Here is a 17374-nt window from a genome sequence, read left to right as displayed (position 1 = left end):
TGTGTTCTAAACTATGTCCTGAATCTGATTCTTTCCTTATAGCTTTCTTTTTTAATGTCCAGCAACTGTTTTATCTATTAAAAATGAAAAGCCTACAGAAACAAAACGTAATTTTATCAACTGTTATTCACCAGTAATAACTTTCTACTTGGACTCTCTTACTTTGTTCTTTAGATTCCTATCCCTCTTCATGTCTGTCCTTAATATTAAATTCATCCAGATTTTACCATTATAAAAATATTAAAATTGCTGACATTCCTAGAATTGTTTGCATTAAACCCCATCCCCTGGGGATGGTGCCCCAAATCATAGGTAGGCATTATAATCTCAGTGTATACAATGAAATAGATCCTTAATTATAATTATAATTAATTATTAATTATATTTGGGAGTTTTTAGTCAGAGTGGAAAGGGTTCTAATCAGCTAGATTTGAGGGTTTCATCATAATGTATTAAAGTAATAAAAATAAATACATATGACAGTTGTATCTAATAAGCTGTGACCGTCTAGCCAGTCTGTTCAGTGAATGTGCCAATGAAGCGTGCTGTTAGGTCACTCATGAAAAGCCTCCTGAAGAAAGATCCTTGATACTATATTGCATGATTTTTATGTAAGTATTAGGTAGAACCACAGGAAATTGAATTGCCATTTTATAAGTAAGAAACGATTGAAGGGCCAGCCAGTTAGTTCAGTTGGTTAGAGTACATCCTATAACACAAACGTCAAGGTTTCAGATCCCCACTCCTGGCCAGCTGCAAAAAAAAAAAAAGAAAGAAAGAAAGAAAAAAAGATTGAATATTGGCATTCTCATATGGTTCAATCTAATGGAAGACTGCAGAATCTCAGAAAATGAACTTTTAATAACTATAGTATGTTCAAAATCATTCCTAAAAACCATATATTAAAAGTTTGTTATTTTTAAGGAAAAAGAAATGAGAAGACAACAAGCTGTTCTCCTGAAGCATCAGGTCTGTATACATATAGTTATATAACTGTTGAAATATTCATTTTATAATTTTGCTTAAACCTATTTGGGGGAAAATCTTCAAAATATTTTCTTTGAATTTTTCAGTATAATTTCTGCTTAAGTTTTTCCTTCATCTTACGGTTTATTTCCTTGCTTTGGTATTGGTGTCTTTTGGGGGGTTAAAAATTGGTTTTATGACTCTGTGATTTCTGTTTCATAATGTTGTGCCAACTCTTTCTACCAGGAGTTGGAGAGGCATAGACTAGATATGGTATGGGTATGTTTATTTTTGTACATCTAACACCGCATTGTGATTTGGTTGTGATATGGTTGTCATAGCAATGCATAAAGTGTAGCACTGGCTGCTGTCATATTACATACTGCTGCATGGCTTTACAGCACAGTGCATTGCATACATCTGCTTGTCTGTCTATAAAGAAGTATGATACATCTCCAAGATTTTTCGTTGAATTGTACAAGCTTTAAGTAAGGCTGCTCTCTAAAAATTTACATTACTGATGTCACAAGGAAAGTTGGATCACTATACAATTAGATACAGTTATGACTCATATTCTCCCATCATTCTAGATGCAAAACTGCCATTGAATACAATGGGAATTTTGAGTTTGCTTGATGAGAGAATATGAAATATATTCTAGATTCATAGACAAATTTTATAAATAATTCTAGAAATATCCCTTTGGAGGGACCAAATAAACAAATTCAATTAGATATTATAAATATGTGATTTTTTATTTTAAAATAAAATGAGATTATCGAGTTAAGCTAGTGCTTACCTTATTTTTATATTGTACCTTTTAGATTCCACTTATTAGCCCATGGTGCAGCTTTTGTGGTTTTAAATAGTGCATCAGGTGGCAGACATCAGTAAATAGGAATATCCCATTTCATTGGTGTTTGTATGTGAACCAACACTAGTTTAACTAGAATGGTATAAAAGCTTTAAAAAAAAAAAAACTTTCTAATTTATTGGTGGCTTATTGGATTTACAAAATAATTTTATTCTTGAAATTAAAATAACCAATTCTAAAACCATGAAGTGAAAGTGACTATAAATAAATCAATTTCTTCCTGATCTAAAAATTTAAGAACAACACAACCTTTTGATTAATTGGCTATAGTAAGCATTTGCCATTTATCTAATAGCAGATGTAAGGTAACTGACCTGTTCCAGCCAACCATTATGCTTTTTGTTCTGCCAGCTTTTGAAGGAGCATCACAACTGACCATAAGTAAATCTTGTATGCTTCTGTTTACACTGTCTCCATGTTCATTGCTTTACCTTTTTGCTTTTGATTGTTCTTGTATTTGCTTTCTAAACCTGAACTAAAACATGCACAGACTGGCCATTCTTGTCTTATATTTAGTATTTACTGTGACTTGTCTCTAAATGCTAAACATGTTATATTGAGTTTTTTGGTTGTTGTTTTTTTTTTCTGTTTGAAAATCAAACTGTTAACTGTGGTTGAGTTATTTTCCTTATGTTCCTAATTTTATCTGGCCTAATAGGAACGAGAGCGAAGGCGACAACATATGATGCTTATGAAAGCTATGGAAGCTCGTAAAAAAGCAGAAGTAAGTGTGTGTTTCTAGAAAAATAGGACTGTATAATTCGATATGTTTTTCTAAAGCATTGGCTATTCTAAATATAAATGTTGATGAGTGCGGGTTTGTCATGATTTACTGGCTTTCATGAGGAAAACAAAGGTTAGAGATAGTAACTGAGTGTTAGAACATTAAAAGAATGTAGGAAGGGTTCCAATGTATGTTAATTTTTCTGGTTGAGATTTTAATTATCTTTTTTTAATGTAGGGAATGGCATTGGTTTGTTTGGATAAAAGTAGCTGTTTATTACTATAACCAGAGTTTCACAAAATTAATATAGCATGCCTGGACAAGTCCTAGGTGTCCTGCTCCAAACACTAATGATTCCAACCATGGACTTCTGCCTACAGAATGATTCTTTAGCTTTCTATCTGTAAAATTCGGCCTAGGTACTTTTCTTAAAATAGACTTTTTAACAGATAATTCAGAATAAGAAAATTGTTACAGTAAGTCAAAATGAGCTTATATGGAATTTAATAGAAATCAATTAAAAGTTAACATACATGTTATAAAGGAATGCATTTTGCATTAAAACAGTTGAATAGAGGTACAACCAATTTAACTAGGGCTTTGGAGGTGGAGAGACTTAGATTCCCGTGCTGGCTCTACCACTGATTTGCTTTACCTCTTCAAGCTATTTCTTTAAAATTAAGATAATGATAGCTACCTCCTGAGTTGTAGGATTACCAAGTGAAATAAGCATTTAATAAATGAGAATTAGTGAAAATGATGCTGTTGGATCTAGAAGTTCAGTATTTTGGTCTACCTTTCAGTATTTTGGTCTCAGCTCTGGCTTAAATTAGCAGCGTAGATCTCTGATAGATAGAGACAATCTCTATATTGTTTTAGAAACTGGGCAATGTTGCCAAATTACCTGAATTTGAATTCTGATTTCAATACTTTCCAGCTATATGACCTTGGGCAAGTTATTTAACCTCTCCGTGATTCATCTCATCTATTAAATGGAGATAAATGCTAACTCCTGTCTCATAGGGTTGTAGTGATGATTAAATGGGTGTGTGTGTAAAGTTCTTTGAACAGTCCTGGCACCACATAGTACTTACAATTGCTACGACATACGTGTTTGCTATACAGAGTGGGCCTAACAAGATTGCATAGCCAGGGTTGGGAACTACTAACATAGATTACCTCCAAAATCTCTTCGAGCAATCACTTTCTGTGACTCTCCTAAACTATGGAAGTTTGGCCCTTTTTCCTGCTGTATTTTTTTTCCTAATCTGTTGATTTTCAGACCTATTGACACCCTCTACACCTAACAATAATGGAATATATATATATATATATATATATATATATATATATATATGCATGAAATTATGACTGTTATCTCTAAAAAATGGCAACCAGGAAAAAGGACAGGTAATGGATTTCAGGAATTGGCCTGCCTGCTCTCTCTGTTCCCTTCTGGTATGGTGATAGGAAGAGTGGGGAAGGGGATTAATTAAAATACTGAAAGTTCAACCTAATTTCCTTTAATCTGGAGAGATGAAAACAGGGGGAGCAATTAGTAACCCAGGACAAAGACGTGGAAAATCCCTCAAGAGACTAGTTCTTCCCTTTCAACTGTTTTTTACCAGTAGGAATAAAAAGAACCAGGGCTTATCATTCAGGTTTTTCCTGGCAGGAAGGAAAGCGAAAGAAGAAAGGCAGAATAATCAAGATAACCTAGAGCATTATCTCCAGGCATACTAGGATTTAATAAGAAGGGAAAACCGAAGAAAATACTAAGAATAAGATCATCTGAGGAAGTTAATTCCCAGGTGAAAGAGGCACCCAAAGACATGACACCTCCTATTGGTTTTCAGTATTTACCCTCTGGCCTGGGGAGAGAGTGGAAAAAGTTGCTTCAAAGAGGTGGGTGAAATCTGGGTTGGGTGGAGGGTGACAGCCACAGAATAAATAAAGCTGATTAAAATTAGATAGTCTAAGAATCCATCAAAGCCCAGGAGCACCATTCAAGAGGAACGGACATACCCATGACTAGATAGAGTGAATCAGGCACAGTGCTTCCAATAAACGCAAAAGGGATATCAGAAACCAGCTACAGCTTTGCTTTTCCTAGCTACCCAGTCCTGAGAAAAAAGAAACTTGAGTAGCATACGGAATTCTCACCCTTAAATCTGAAGTGCTTAGAATTATTAAAACAGATGACAGATAAACTGAGAAAAAACTGAAAAAAGTTTAACCCACCTATATTAGAGCAATACGAGTTCTTAATAGGGCTGCCCACATCAAGCATAAGTAATTAATTTGAAAAGAAATGGCAAGGTAACCATGATAAAATATTAAACCAGGATAAAGCTAATATATGCATATATATATATATATAAAATAACTTAAGTCATAATAACTTAAAGAGCTTGGTTTCCCTTTTTGCTTTTTATGTTGCTTTCCTCAAAACTCTGTGTATGTTCTCCACAGAGCAGCTAAAGTGATCTTTTCAAAAAGTAAACCACTAAACACTATCCAGTCACTTCTCATTGCAACTATAGTAAAGTCCAAACTCCTCTCTATGACATAACAGTCCCATATGCTCTGTCCTCTGCCTACCACTCTTTACCTTGTGCAGTTTGCCCCTTACGCAGTATATTCATCATTTTTGTATTCTTATTATTCCTAAACAAAGGTCGTTACCATTGCTGTTGTTCCATCGAGGATTCAAATGGTTCCTATTTATTGTTCAGTCACAGGTCAAATATTATTTTGTCGAAGAGGCCTTCCTAGAACATCTAGTTTTCCCTTTTCTTAAATCCCACATCTGGAACTCTGTTCTGTCATCTTATTTACTTTTTGCTTGTTTATGGTCTTTTTCCTCCCAGAATATAAGATCTAGGAGAACCAGACTCTTGTCTTCCTTGTATTGCCAATGCCTTGATTAGAACCAAGTATGTAGTAGGTGCTTAGAAAATTCTAGTTGAATGAATGAATGAGTTAAAATGAAATTGACAGTTATAACACTAAGAAAACAAATTAACAAAAAAATAAAATCATTAAAGAATGGGTACATTATGTCTTCTGTCTATATGATTCTCTTTATATAATGATAAAATCCATGATTTTATTTTACCTTAGGTAATTTCTTTTGTTAAAGTCAAACATTCAAGGAATTATTCTTTAAAAAGAAAAATATAATAACATGTCACAAATAATCCTTGACCAGAATGTTTGAGAGAACCTCACAGGTAAAACTGGGTTCTTAAAATGTTATCCTTTGATAACTACAAACCTGTGAACAAGACTGCTCTCAGATTGGGTAATTTTGAGTTATTCTAATTTTAAATTGTATTCCCCTTATAAATGGTACCTATAGATCTGTGATTAACTAAGTATTTTTTAAAATTTCTTAATCTACTATCATGTGCCCAGCATTAAATTAGAGTGTGGGAAAAACAAAAAGAATATTCAAGATGCAGTAATCATATTGGAGAGATAAAACTTTACAGTGTAAATAATTAAGCAGTAATGAGGCATATTTTTTACAGAAAACCCAAACTTCCACCGTGTTTTACATAAACTTGCACCTCAGTATAAACAAAGCATTGCTATGTGTACTTGTTCACTTTATCCTTATTACTTAACATGCACAAGATGTAACTGATAGAAAGTCAATAATGGGCATATCTTGGCTTCATATTCTGCCACCTGTTACCTCCTAATAGCCCAAATCTGTAATTTTTTTCTGTTATTAACTATTATAAAAGAACCAGCTTTGTTATAAAGTAAAGGCCAAATGATACTTTATACAGCCAGTTCAAAATTCTGAACTGATTTGTGTATAACTCTTGATTCCAGACTTCAATGTGTTTAGACCTTTAATTATTAGATTGTGCAGAAAGAAAAAATAGAGAGGATAAGCACACACACAGACACAAAAAAGAAAGGATAAGCAAATATTAGGAGTAGTGTTTAAAGAATGATGAGGTTATCAAACCAATTGATTTCACCTTGTTAATTAAAAGTCTCTTATAACATCTGAGATTATTCTGAGAAACTCCCCATATCTATCAAAGTAAGGAACACAAATACCACTTATGATTCTTTGTGTACATACACTACACTGATCTTACTTTTAGATTTGGCATTACCTCAATGTATTTTTCATACACAAAAAAGAGCCCAAATTCTAATAGTTCTCTAGTTTAGAAATCTAATTTCTATAGTTTTTCCTTTATGTAAATTTATAATTAGTAAAAAAAAAATCCAGATTGATGTAAATTGTCTTTATTGTTACTGTCATATTAATTTTAAAGGGCCATTAGTATATCATCATAGTTCATAAATATTTTTGTAATATTAAGAATAGTCTTTAGCTTCATGAATAAAAAAGCCTATTATTTTCTAGTATAAAATCTCCTGTTTCAATTATAAAAACTTCAAACTATAGCAGTCACAAATTTGTAATCACTTCACTCATATTAACTGCATAATCAACCACAGTAATCATAACAGAGTCTTGTATGTCTCCCCAAGGATCAGTAAACTACAAAAGGTCGTTAAACATACATCTATCACAGAATGACTGTGTCAGCACTTTGGGAGACAAAACCATAAAATGGAAGAGAATAGTTGAGGTTTCAGAAGTCATCTAATAAAAAATTTGAAAGCAAAAAAAAACAATGCATACCCCCCAGTGATTCAAGTCATGAGAATATTTCAAAATCCTGTATTTATACTAGTCATTATTTAGTGAAAAATATAAAAAGAATTGCACATGTAGACAATTTTTAAGCAAACCCATTTTTCAACTGAAGATGTAGTAAATATACTTAAGTAATACTTATGTAAATGTACTTTATTTCAGTTTTAACATTAAATTACCTTTAAAAACAAGTGCAAAACTATTTTATATATATTAACTATTCAATAGGATATTAAATGTCATAAAGCAGAATTTAAAAAGCATTGCTATTAATTTCATTTAGATACATTAAAATCTAAGTTTCTGACTTGAGAATTATTAACAATTTTGATTTTAATTTAGGAGATATTTATATAAGCAGTAGCTAATTTACATAATACTTAAAGATAGCTCATCTAAAGTAAGTACAAATTTCTCATGTAATACTCTGGTGGGTTTTAAGAAAACATGATAAAGGTTTTATTCTTTTTAAATATGATCATTTTATACCTATAAAATATATAAGTAACATTGTTAGTATTTCTTTAATCGTGTGACTCATAATTTTTTCCTTTGTATAAATTTAATTTTTATAATATTTTAAATGTAAAATTAAAATGTATAAATAATATGCTCTTTTTTAAAAAATTACCTGATTGTTCTACTCATATTTAATATGTGACCCATAAAACAGTGTCATTTTTGTTCTTTATATTTGTCCTCTATAAATGTCTTGTATTGTTAATCTTATTTATGCTTTTATTCTTCCTGCACCCTAAGGTAAACCTGTGCCTCTTAAATTATATTTATGTCTTTTAAATTTGAGTTCAAGTTGCTGTCAAAAGGAATGTATTCTCCTAATTATGCCCAAAGCAAACACCTAAGAGACCCAGTAGAATCATAAAATGCAAAAACCATGGGCATCTCTGCAATATGGTCTCTTAAAAATGGCATGTTTTGCAATCTTGTAAGTTGTAAACTTACAATAATAGGTCATTTTATCACATTCATTGTTTGGTTTTTAAACTTATATAATTCTAAAAGAGAATAAATTTATTCATATATTTATTATTCCACTATAGATTTCTGGAAATACTTTTATTTATGCTTTTAGAGTTCCCCAAATAATCCTTTCATATGAATAAAAAAATGATTTTTAGATTTTCACCCCGTATATTTTGGACTGTTTAGGATAATCTACATTTAATGTATTTGCTCTCAACAGATGTCTCAACTTTGAAAAGAAATTTTAAAAGATTTAACTAAGATGTTAGTAAAACTTTGATACAAATAATTTCATTATTATAATTAGGATGATAAAAAGATGTTTTGTTATGAATGATGTATAATCCAATAATCCACATTTATTTTTAAAAAGTCTACATCTTGAAAACTGGGTTTGGGGGGAGAAGGCAAAAAAAATTGGGAAGCAGCTACTAATTTGCTTGTAATTATTTATAGTCAATCTAAAATATACTCTAGAGCTATATTTTGTAGTCATTTGTAGGCAATCTAAGTTATTGCCCTGCAATCTAACCATTATTAACATAAAATGATTTAACATTTCTTTTGTATTATGATAGGTTTAACAAGTCTTATCTCTGGTAAATCAAAGGTCTGTTGTGAACTGACCTTGGAAAATCAGAAAATTCTATTGTGAAATCCTAATATTTGGCATAGCAACAAAATGTAATGTTATAGAAATTAGATTTAGGATCAACTGTGGCAGCTTTTTTTCCCCCCTTGGCGGCTGGCCAGTATGGGGGAATCCAAACCCTTGACCTTAGTGTCACAAGGCTGTGCTCTAACCAACTGAGCTAACTGGCCAGACCGGCAGCTTGATTTGTCATGAAAAGCTTAGGTAAAAAGCGGGTAAATATATTGCTCTTTCAAGATAAGTCTAGAAGAGAGAATGCTATACAAATTTACACATCTTGGGGCTGGCTGGTTAGCTCGGTTGGTTGGAGCCTAAAGTATCTCTGCCACTTTAAACTTTAGCTTCTGGAAAAATGATCAGATAAAAAGTCATCTGTTTAACTTTTGTATAGGGAAGTCTATTTGCAAGCATATCAAATCACGATGTATGCCATTAAAATGGCTAAGAAATTAATAATGTTGGAGTGGATGTGAAAAACATATTTTAGATAATTTTAAATTCCTAAATGTAATCTAAATATTTTTTTTTTTTTTAGTTTTATTTTATTTTGTCACTATACATATGGTTGATTATTGTGGCCAATTACTGAATCTTCCCTCCCTCCTCTCTCTCCCCCCTCCCTCCCAACAAACTCCTTTCTGTTTGCTTGTTGTATCAACTTCAAGGACTTGTAATTGTTATGTCTTCTTCCCCCCCCCATTGTTTGTGTATTTATTTATTTATTTTTAGCTCTCACAAATAAGTGAGAACATTTGATATTTCTCTTTCTGTGCCTGACTAGTTTCACTTAATATAATTCTCTCTAGGTCCATCTATGTTGTTGCAAATGGCAGTATTTCATTCTTTTTTATAGCACAGTAGTATTCCATTGTGTAGATATAGCATTTTTCCGTATCCATTCATCTGACGATGGACATTTGGGCTGGTTCCAACTCTTAGCTATTGTAAAGAGTGTTGTAATGAACACTGGAGAACAGGTATACCTTTGATTTGATGATTTCGATTCCTCTGGGTATATTCCCAGCAGTGGGATAGCTGGGTCATATGGTAGATCTATCTGCAATTGTTTTTTTTTTTTAAATTTTATTTTGTCGATATACATTGTGGCTGATTATTGCTCCCCATCACCAAAACCTCCCTCCCTTCTCCCTCCCCCCTCCCCCCCAACAATGTCCTTTCTGTTTGCTTGTCATATCAACTTCAAATAATTGTGGTTGTTATATCTTCTTCCCCCCCCCCCGGTTTGTGTGCGTGTGTGTGTGTGTGTGTGTGTCTGTGTGTGTGTGTGTGTGTGTGTGAATTTATATATTAATTTTTAGCTCCCACCAATAAGTGAGAACATGTGGTATTTCTCTTTCTGTGCCTGACTTGTTTCACTTAATATAATTCTCTCAAGGTCCATCCATGTTGTTGCAAATGGCAGTATTTCATTCGTTTTTATAGCTGAGTAGTATTCCATTGTGTAGATGTACCACATTTTCCGTATCCACTCATCCGATGATGGGCATTTGGGCTGTTTCCAACTCTTGGCTATTGTAAAGAGGGCTGCGATAAACATTGGGAAACAGGTATACCTTCAACTTGATGATTTCCATTCTTCTGGGTATATTCCCAACAGTGGGATAGCTGGGTCGTATGGTAGATCTATCTGCAATTGTTTGAGGAACCTCCATACCATTTTCCATAGAGGCTGCACCATTTTGTAGCCTCTATGGAAGGCTGCAGCCTTCCCACCAACAATGTATGAGAGTTCCTTTTTCTCCACAACCTCACCAGCATTTATCATTCACAGCCTTTTGGCTCTTAGCCATCCTAATTGGGGTGAGATGGTATCTCAGTGTGGTTTTGATTTGCATTTCCTAAATGCTGAGTGATGTTGAGCATTTTTTCATGTGTCTTTTGGCCATTCGTATATCTTCCTTTGAGAAATGCCTATTTAACTCTTTTGCCCATTTTTTAATTGGGTTCCTTGTTTTTTTGTTGTAAAGTTGTTTGAGTTCTTTGTATGTTCTGGATATTAATCCTTTGTCAGATGTATATTTTGCAAATATTTTCTCCCACTCTGTTGGTTGTTTTTTAACTCTGTTAGTTGTTTATTTTGCTGTGCAGAAGCTTTTTAGTTTGATATAATCCCATTTGTTTATTTTTCCTTTGGTTGCCCATGCTTTTGGGGTCATATTCATGAAGTCTGTGCCCAGTCCTACTTCCTGAAGTGTTTCTCCTATGTTTTCTTTGAGTAGTCTTATTGTTTCAGGGAGTATATTTAATTCTTTAATCCATTTTGAGTTGATTTTGGTATATGGTGAGAGGTATGGGTCTAGTTTCATTTTCCTGCATATTGATATCCAGTTCTCCCAGCACCATTTGCTGAAGAGGCAGTCTCTTCCCCAGTGTATAGGCTTTGCCTTTGTCAAAGATCAGATGGCTGTAGGTATGTGGGTTGATTTCTGGATTCTCTATTCTATTCCATTGATCAGTGTTTCTGTTTTTATGCCAGTATCATGGTGTTTTGGCTATTTTAGCTTTGTAGTATAGCTTAAACTCAGGTAGTGTTAAGCCTCCAGCTTTATTTTTTTTGCTCAGAATTACTTTGGCTATGCATGGTCTTTTGTTGGATAAATGTGTGGATAGTTTTTTCCATTTCTGTGAAAAATGTCATTGGAATTTTGATGGGGATTGCATTGAATTTGTATATCACTTTGGGTAGTATGGGCATTTTCACAATGTTGATTCTTCCAATCCAAGAGCATGGAATATCTTTCCATCTTTTTGTATCCTCTCTAATTTCTCTCAGCAGTGGTTTGTAGTTCTCATTATAGAGATTTTTCACATCCTTGGTTAACTCAATTCCTAAGTATTTTATTTTTTGGTGGCTATTGTAAATGGGCTAGCTTTCTTGATTTCTGTTTCTGCATGTTCACTATTGGAGAATAGAAATGCTACTGATTTTCGTGTGTTGATTTTGTATCCAGCTACTTTGCTGAAATTATTTTTCAACGCCAAGAGTTTTTTTGTAGAGGCTTTAGGCTGTTCGGTATATGGGATCATGTCATCTGCAAAGAGGGACAGTTTGATTTCATCTTTTCCAATCTGGATGCCCTTTATTTCCTTCTCTTCTCTGATTGCTCCGGCTAGTACTTCCAACACTATGTTGAATAGGAGTGGTGAGAGTGGGCATCCTTGTCTAGTTCCTGTTCTTAAAGGAAAAGCTTTCAGCTTTTCCCCATTCAAGATGATATTGGCAGTGGGTTTATCATATATGGCTTTAATTATGTTGAGATACTTTCCATCTATACCTAACTTATAGAGAGTCTTTATGATGAATAAGTGTTGAATTTCATCAAATGCTTTTTCAGCATCTATAGAGGTGATCATATTATGGTCCCTGTGTTTGATTTTATTGATATGGTGTATCACATTTACTGGTTTGCGTATTTTGAACCAACCTTGCATCCCTGGGATGAATCCCACTTGATCGTGGTGTATAATTTTGCATATGTGTTGCTGTATTCTGTTAGCTATTATTTTATTGAGGATTTTTGCATCTATATTCATCAAGGATATTGGCCTGTAGTTTTCTTTTTTAGTTGTATCTTTACCAGGTTTTGGTATCAGGGTGATGTTTGCTTCATAGAATGAGTTTGGGAGAAATGCCTGTTTCAATATTTTGGAATAGTTTATAGAGAATTGGTGTCAATCCCTCTTTGAATGTTTGGTAAAATTCTGCTGTGAATCCATCTGGTCCTGGGCTTTTCTTTGTTGGGAGCCTTCTGATAACAGCTTCAATCTCCTTTATTGTTATTGGTCTGTTCAGATTTTCTCCATCTTCTTGGCTCAGTTTTGGTAGCTTGTGTGTGTCTAGAAATTTATCCATTTCCTCCAGATTTTCAAATTTGTTGGCATATAGTTGTTTATAGTAGTCTCGAATGATTCCTTGTATTTCAGATTTATCAGTTGTAATATTGCCTTTTTCATTTCTAATTTTCCTTATTTGGATCTTATCTCTTCCTTTTTTAGTTGTCAATTTTATTTATCTTTTCAAAAAACCAACTTTTTGATTCATTGATCTTTTGTATTGTTTTTTGGGTTTCAATTTCATTAAGTTCTTAATGATTTCTTTCCGTCTGATCTTAATGATTTCTTTCCATCTGCTAACTTTGGGTTTAGATTGTTCTTGTTTTTCTAGTTCTTTAAGGTGAAGTATTAGGTTGTTCACTTGCCATCTTTCCATTCTTCTGAAGTAAGCATTTAATGTGATAAATTTCCCCCTTAGTACTGCTTTTGCAGTGTCCCATAGGTTTTGGTATGATATATCATTGCTTTCATTAGTTTCAGTAAATTTTTTGATTTCCTGTTTGATTTCTTCTTGGACCCATATGTCATTATGTAGAATGTTGTTTAATTTCCATGTATTTGTATAGTTTCCAGAATCTCGTTTGTTATTGATTTCTAATTTTAATCCATAAATATTCTTAATAAATGTATTAACCCCCACTTTTGGATCCAAGGTTTATTATATAACTGAAAATGGAAGATATCAATTATGTTTGTCCATAGAATGAAATTTGGAAAGTAAAGAAAAAATTTGCTATTGAATATGTTTAATGACTAGTTCATATGTTACCCTACCTTTATTGTGGCATCTGAAGAATTAATCCTTCAGGAAATTAATAAATGCTTAAATAATTTTTATACTATATGCTGTGGTACACCAAATATATACATTAGAGTCACATGATAACTGTAATAGTCAGAAATAAGAGCAATATTTAGACAGGGGAGACCAGTGGGAGAGGAAAGTTGGACTGGTACAGGCTTGAGAGTCAGAGAAAACGATAAAATTATTTAAAACTGCCTGGACATGTCCAGCAAATTGTACTGCTGGGAATTGAATAGGTCCATGATGAAACAGGTGAATAAGTTAATGCCCTCCAGAAGCTCACACTCAGGTCAGAGAGATCAACTCAGAGAGATCAACTGGAAACAAATAATTGTTACACAGAGCAATATACTAAGTTATATTTCCATATAACTCAAAAAAGAGAAGTATTAAGATGCCTGAAGTAGTTGTGGGAAGAATCTTTAAAAATCAGACTTTATACAGATTCTATATAAAGGAGGACGAGCTAAGCATTCTAGTCAGAGGGTATGACATATACAAAATTACAGTGTTGTGATTAAACAGGACATGAAGATGGGACACAGAGAGGGGGTTAGCCAGTTTTAACCTGTGTACACACCCATGTTGGCTTTGTTGCTTCATCATTATCATTCAAGTAGTAACTTCAAACTGGCTATGCTGTTTTCTCCACACAGGCATCACACAATATGGCTGGAACATGGGAAATGCACTGAAAATCATGAGATAGGAGATGAGAATTTGTGAGGGGTTAGATTGTGACTGGCTATATATGCCAGTGTAATATTAGGTGGTGGTTGAGGGGACCCTGGAAGCTCTGGTTCTTTGAGAGTCATCTTGTACCAGAACCACAGAATTTATATTAGTTTGGTATAAATCATACTAAGTTGAGAGACTCTGCATTTCCTTCAAAGTGTCCCTAGTAGTAGATAAGAATAGGTGCTTGTCTTTAACTGATAAAGGCCCCACAAATTTCTCAGATTCCTTGGAAATCTCCATTTTATCCTAAATATTCATGTGACTTTTATATTCTATTCCATATTAAAACCATGCTTTTTTAATTGGAAAAAAAATTGCATAGCACTAGATAAAATTGAAACTCCAAGAATATAATCCATATTTGTCTCCTGGCACTCAACACATTCTATCTCGTTGCCCATCTGTCTATGAAGTGTGTATCTACCCTCAGGATTGCTACCCGTGGGAAGTCGGCTCGGTGAAAAGAGCATCAGCATCACATGGGTTCTTTCTCTTTTTTTTGAAAAGAAGTGGTAACCATTTTCAACAGTTTTAATTAAGAGTAGAGTAGTCTCAACTGTTATATTTATAGTTGTTATGAACAAAATTAAGAAGTCTGGGTTAGTCCTATATAGTAGAAAAATTTACAGCAGATATTTTGATATCCATAAGAGATATTTAGTATGTTTTTTTCTATTGGTGATCCTAACTCATTATTCTGGTGAGGAGCCAAAAAGTTAAATCTTCCCTTCTTTGGAAAGGTTTTTAGAGCATCATTTCATGTGTTTAAGAATTGAAAATCCACTTCTGGGGGAAAAGATGTTCTACAAATGACTCTGCTGCCCTTTTGTAAGGATTAGTAATAATCATACTTTAGGCATTTAACTGATAATTTCATTTGAAAATCTGTACTGCATTGTGGGACTGTTAGGTGTTAATTGTGTATATTTCATGTCATTAGGCCTTTATAAACTTAGTTTATAACTAATCAAATTAATTGGAGAATTTTTTGGTGCAACAGTCTTATAACCTTCTTTATCATTTGTCTCCTCCCAAAATGTCTGCATGAGTCAGTAACCCCAAAATGCAGAGGTGGTATAAAAATGAGCAATGATTGGGCATTTTATATAAAAAGGCCCTCATGATCTGGCCCCTGGCTTTGTGTCATAATATTTAGCAACTACTCAACCTGCAACCTACGCTTCAGTCTTGAAACTACTAGCAAGTGTTTAAAACACACCATGCTTTCTCAACTCTCTGGCTAGATGACCTTCTCCGCTACTCTCTGTCTCCACAGCATTGAGGCTGCTTACTTACGAGGGGTAACTGAAATGGAGATGGTTAGATATGGGTAAAAATACTAACATAACATAGTACAGGGAGCAGTAAGTGCTATGTCAGAATTATAGTTAAGGGTTATGAGAATTAGGGTAATAGAAGGAGGTGGTAGTGTTTAATTAGGATTTAGATATGCAAGATGGGAGTGATGAACGTACTGATTGAAGTGAACCAATATAAGGAAGTAAGGAAACAAGTGTTCATCAGGAATAGCAAATAATTTGACTAAATCTACATAGAATATAAAAATGAGAGATAAAGTTGGAAAAGAAGAGAGTCTGGAATTCAAAAGTAAGAATTTGGACCTTATTCTGATGGAAAATTGAAAGATTTTTAATCAAGGAAAAGGTGTGATCAGACTTACAAAAGTAAACCCATCCGCAGTGTATAGGACATGTGAAGTAGTAGGTTAGAATTGCCTGATGATTCTATGATGATTCTACTGTTATTTCTCCTTTAAATAAATGAGAAATTGTATTTGAGGTATGACAATAAACTAATGATACTGGTGTTATAATAGAAAATCTCCTAACTTCTTGTGACAGAAAGCCATTCCCTACAATAGACTTAAGACAGTTAATAGGAAATAAGACAGTTATTTCCATATTGTTGCCATTACCAAAACATTTTCTGAGTGCTTTTGGAATTGTCTTCAGAACCCATTTTACATTTCCTTAAGTGTTGTTTATGGTGTTAAATAATATTTTTATTTCATCACAAGTGCTATCTTAAGACTAGCTAATTCACTTTGAAAGAACTGCTTTTGCAAATTCAAACATATTGCTTCTACTTTCCTGCTGTAAATCCTCTTTTGCTTCCTGGAGTCATGTAAAAATTTGTTTTAATACTAATTAACTTTATTTTATAAATAAGTAGTTGACATGTGCATTTTATATACCTGCTTTTATTAATAAGTATTTTATTGTCATTACTTGGCAAAGGATTAAACAAATTTTTAATAATAAAATAGTCTGGGTAGAATCTAATATTGATATTAAATATATACAAGGATACTTCAAAAAGTTTGTGGGAAAATAGAATTAAAGATAATACAAATCTTTCCACGCACTTTTAAAAGACCCCTTGTACAGTCATAAGATTATTTTGAAATTCAATGAGTGAAAATAATAAAAAGCAAAATAAGTCATGTAATTCAAAGTTTATTCCTAAACTTCCTAAGAGAATTCCGTTCATGGAAACAATAACACTTTGATCATTTTTTAAATTTTAACTCTTTGTAAGCATATGTAAGGAGAATATGTGGACATGATTTTTTTTTTTTTTAAGGAAAAAGAACGATTGAAGCAAGAAAAACGTGACGAGAAAAGATTAAATAAAGAGCGTAAATTAGAGCAACGAAGATTAGAATTAGAAATGGCAAAGGAACTAAAGAAGCCTAATGAAGACATGTGCTTAGCAGACCAAAAGGTAATTTATATTCATTAATAAGTTTAATTTTTCCAGTTTTCTTACCTGATTCCTTCACTAGAGCTGCCCTTATGAAAGCCTTTCATCTTTATCTAGAGCAATGGATTTCCAAGTCTAGGTCAATTTGCCTCTTCTGGATACCTGCCAATAACCCTCTCTGGAGCTCCTGTGCTGTTAATGGCAGTTCTTGATATATAAGTGGAGCACACTGCAAACCTTTTTAATTTAAATAGAAATACTGAAGAAATCTACAAAAAGAAGTATTATAGAAATAGATAGGATTTCCATGTTTCTTTTGGTCTTTCCCAGCTGTTCAAGCACAGAAAGATGTGACTCCTCCC

At 33.2% G+C, this 17374-nt stretch overlaps 1 protein-coding gene across 9 annotated transcripts in view; it reads left to right on the top strand.

The window, feature by feature from the left end:
- Nucleotides 1-17374, top strand: part of BAZ2B (bromodomain adjacent to zinc finger domain 2B) — a 294255-nt gene that overhangs the window by 231064 nt on the left and 45817 nt on the right. For all 9 annotated transcript variants that reach the window (XM_063092906.1, XM_063092873.1, XM_063092915.1 and 6 more), the window contains 4 exons: nt 925-969; nt 1213-1239; nt 2499-2564; nt 16893-17033. In XM_063092906.1, the coding sequence (XP_062948976.1) occupies nt 925-969; nt 1213-1239; nt 2499-2564; nt 16893-17033 (279 nt within the window). The remainder of the gene's footprint in view (nt 1-924; nt 970-1212; nt 1240-2498; nt 2565-16892; nt 17034-17374) is intronic.

Source organism: Cynocephalus volans, chromosome 1, assembly GCF_027409185.1.
Source record: "Cynocephalus volans isolate mCynVol1 chromosome 1, mCynVol1.pri, whole genome shotgun sequence".
Classification (NCBI taxonomy): domain Eukaryota; kingdom Metazoa; phylum Chordata; class Mammalia; order Dermoptera; family Cynocephalidae; genus Cynocephalus; species Cynocephalus volans.
The sequence above is the reverse complement of the archived record's forward strand: the minus strand, read 5'-3'. Positions and strand labels throughout refer to the sequence as shown.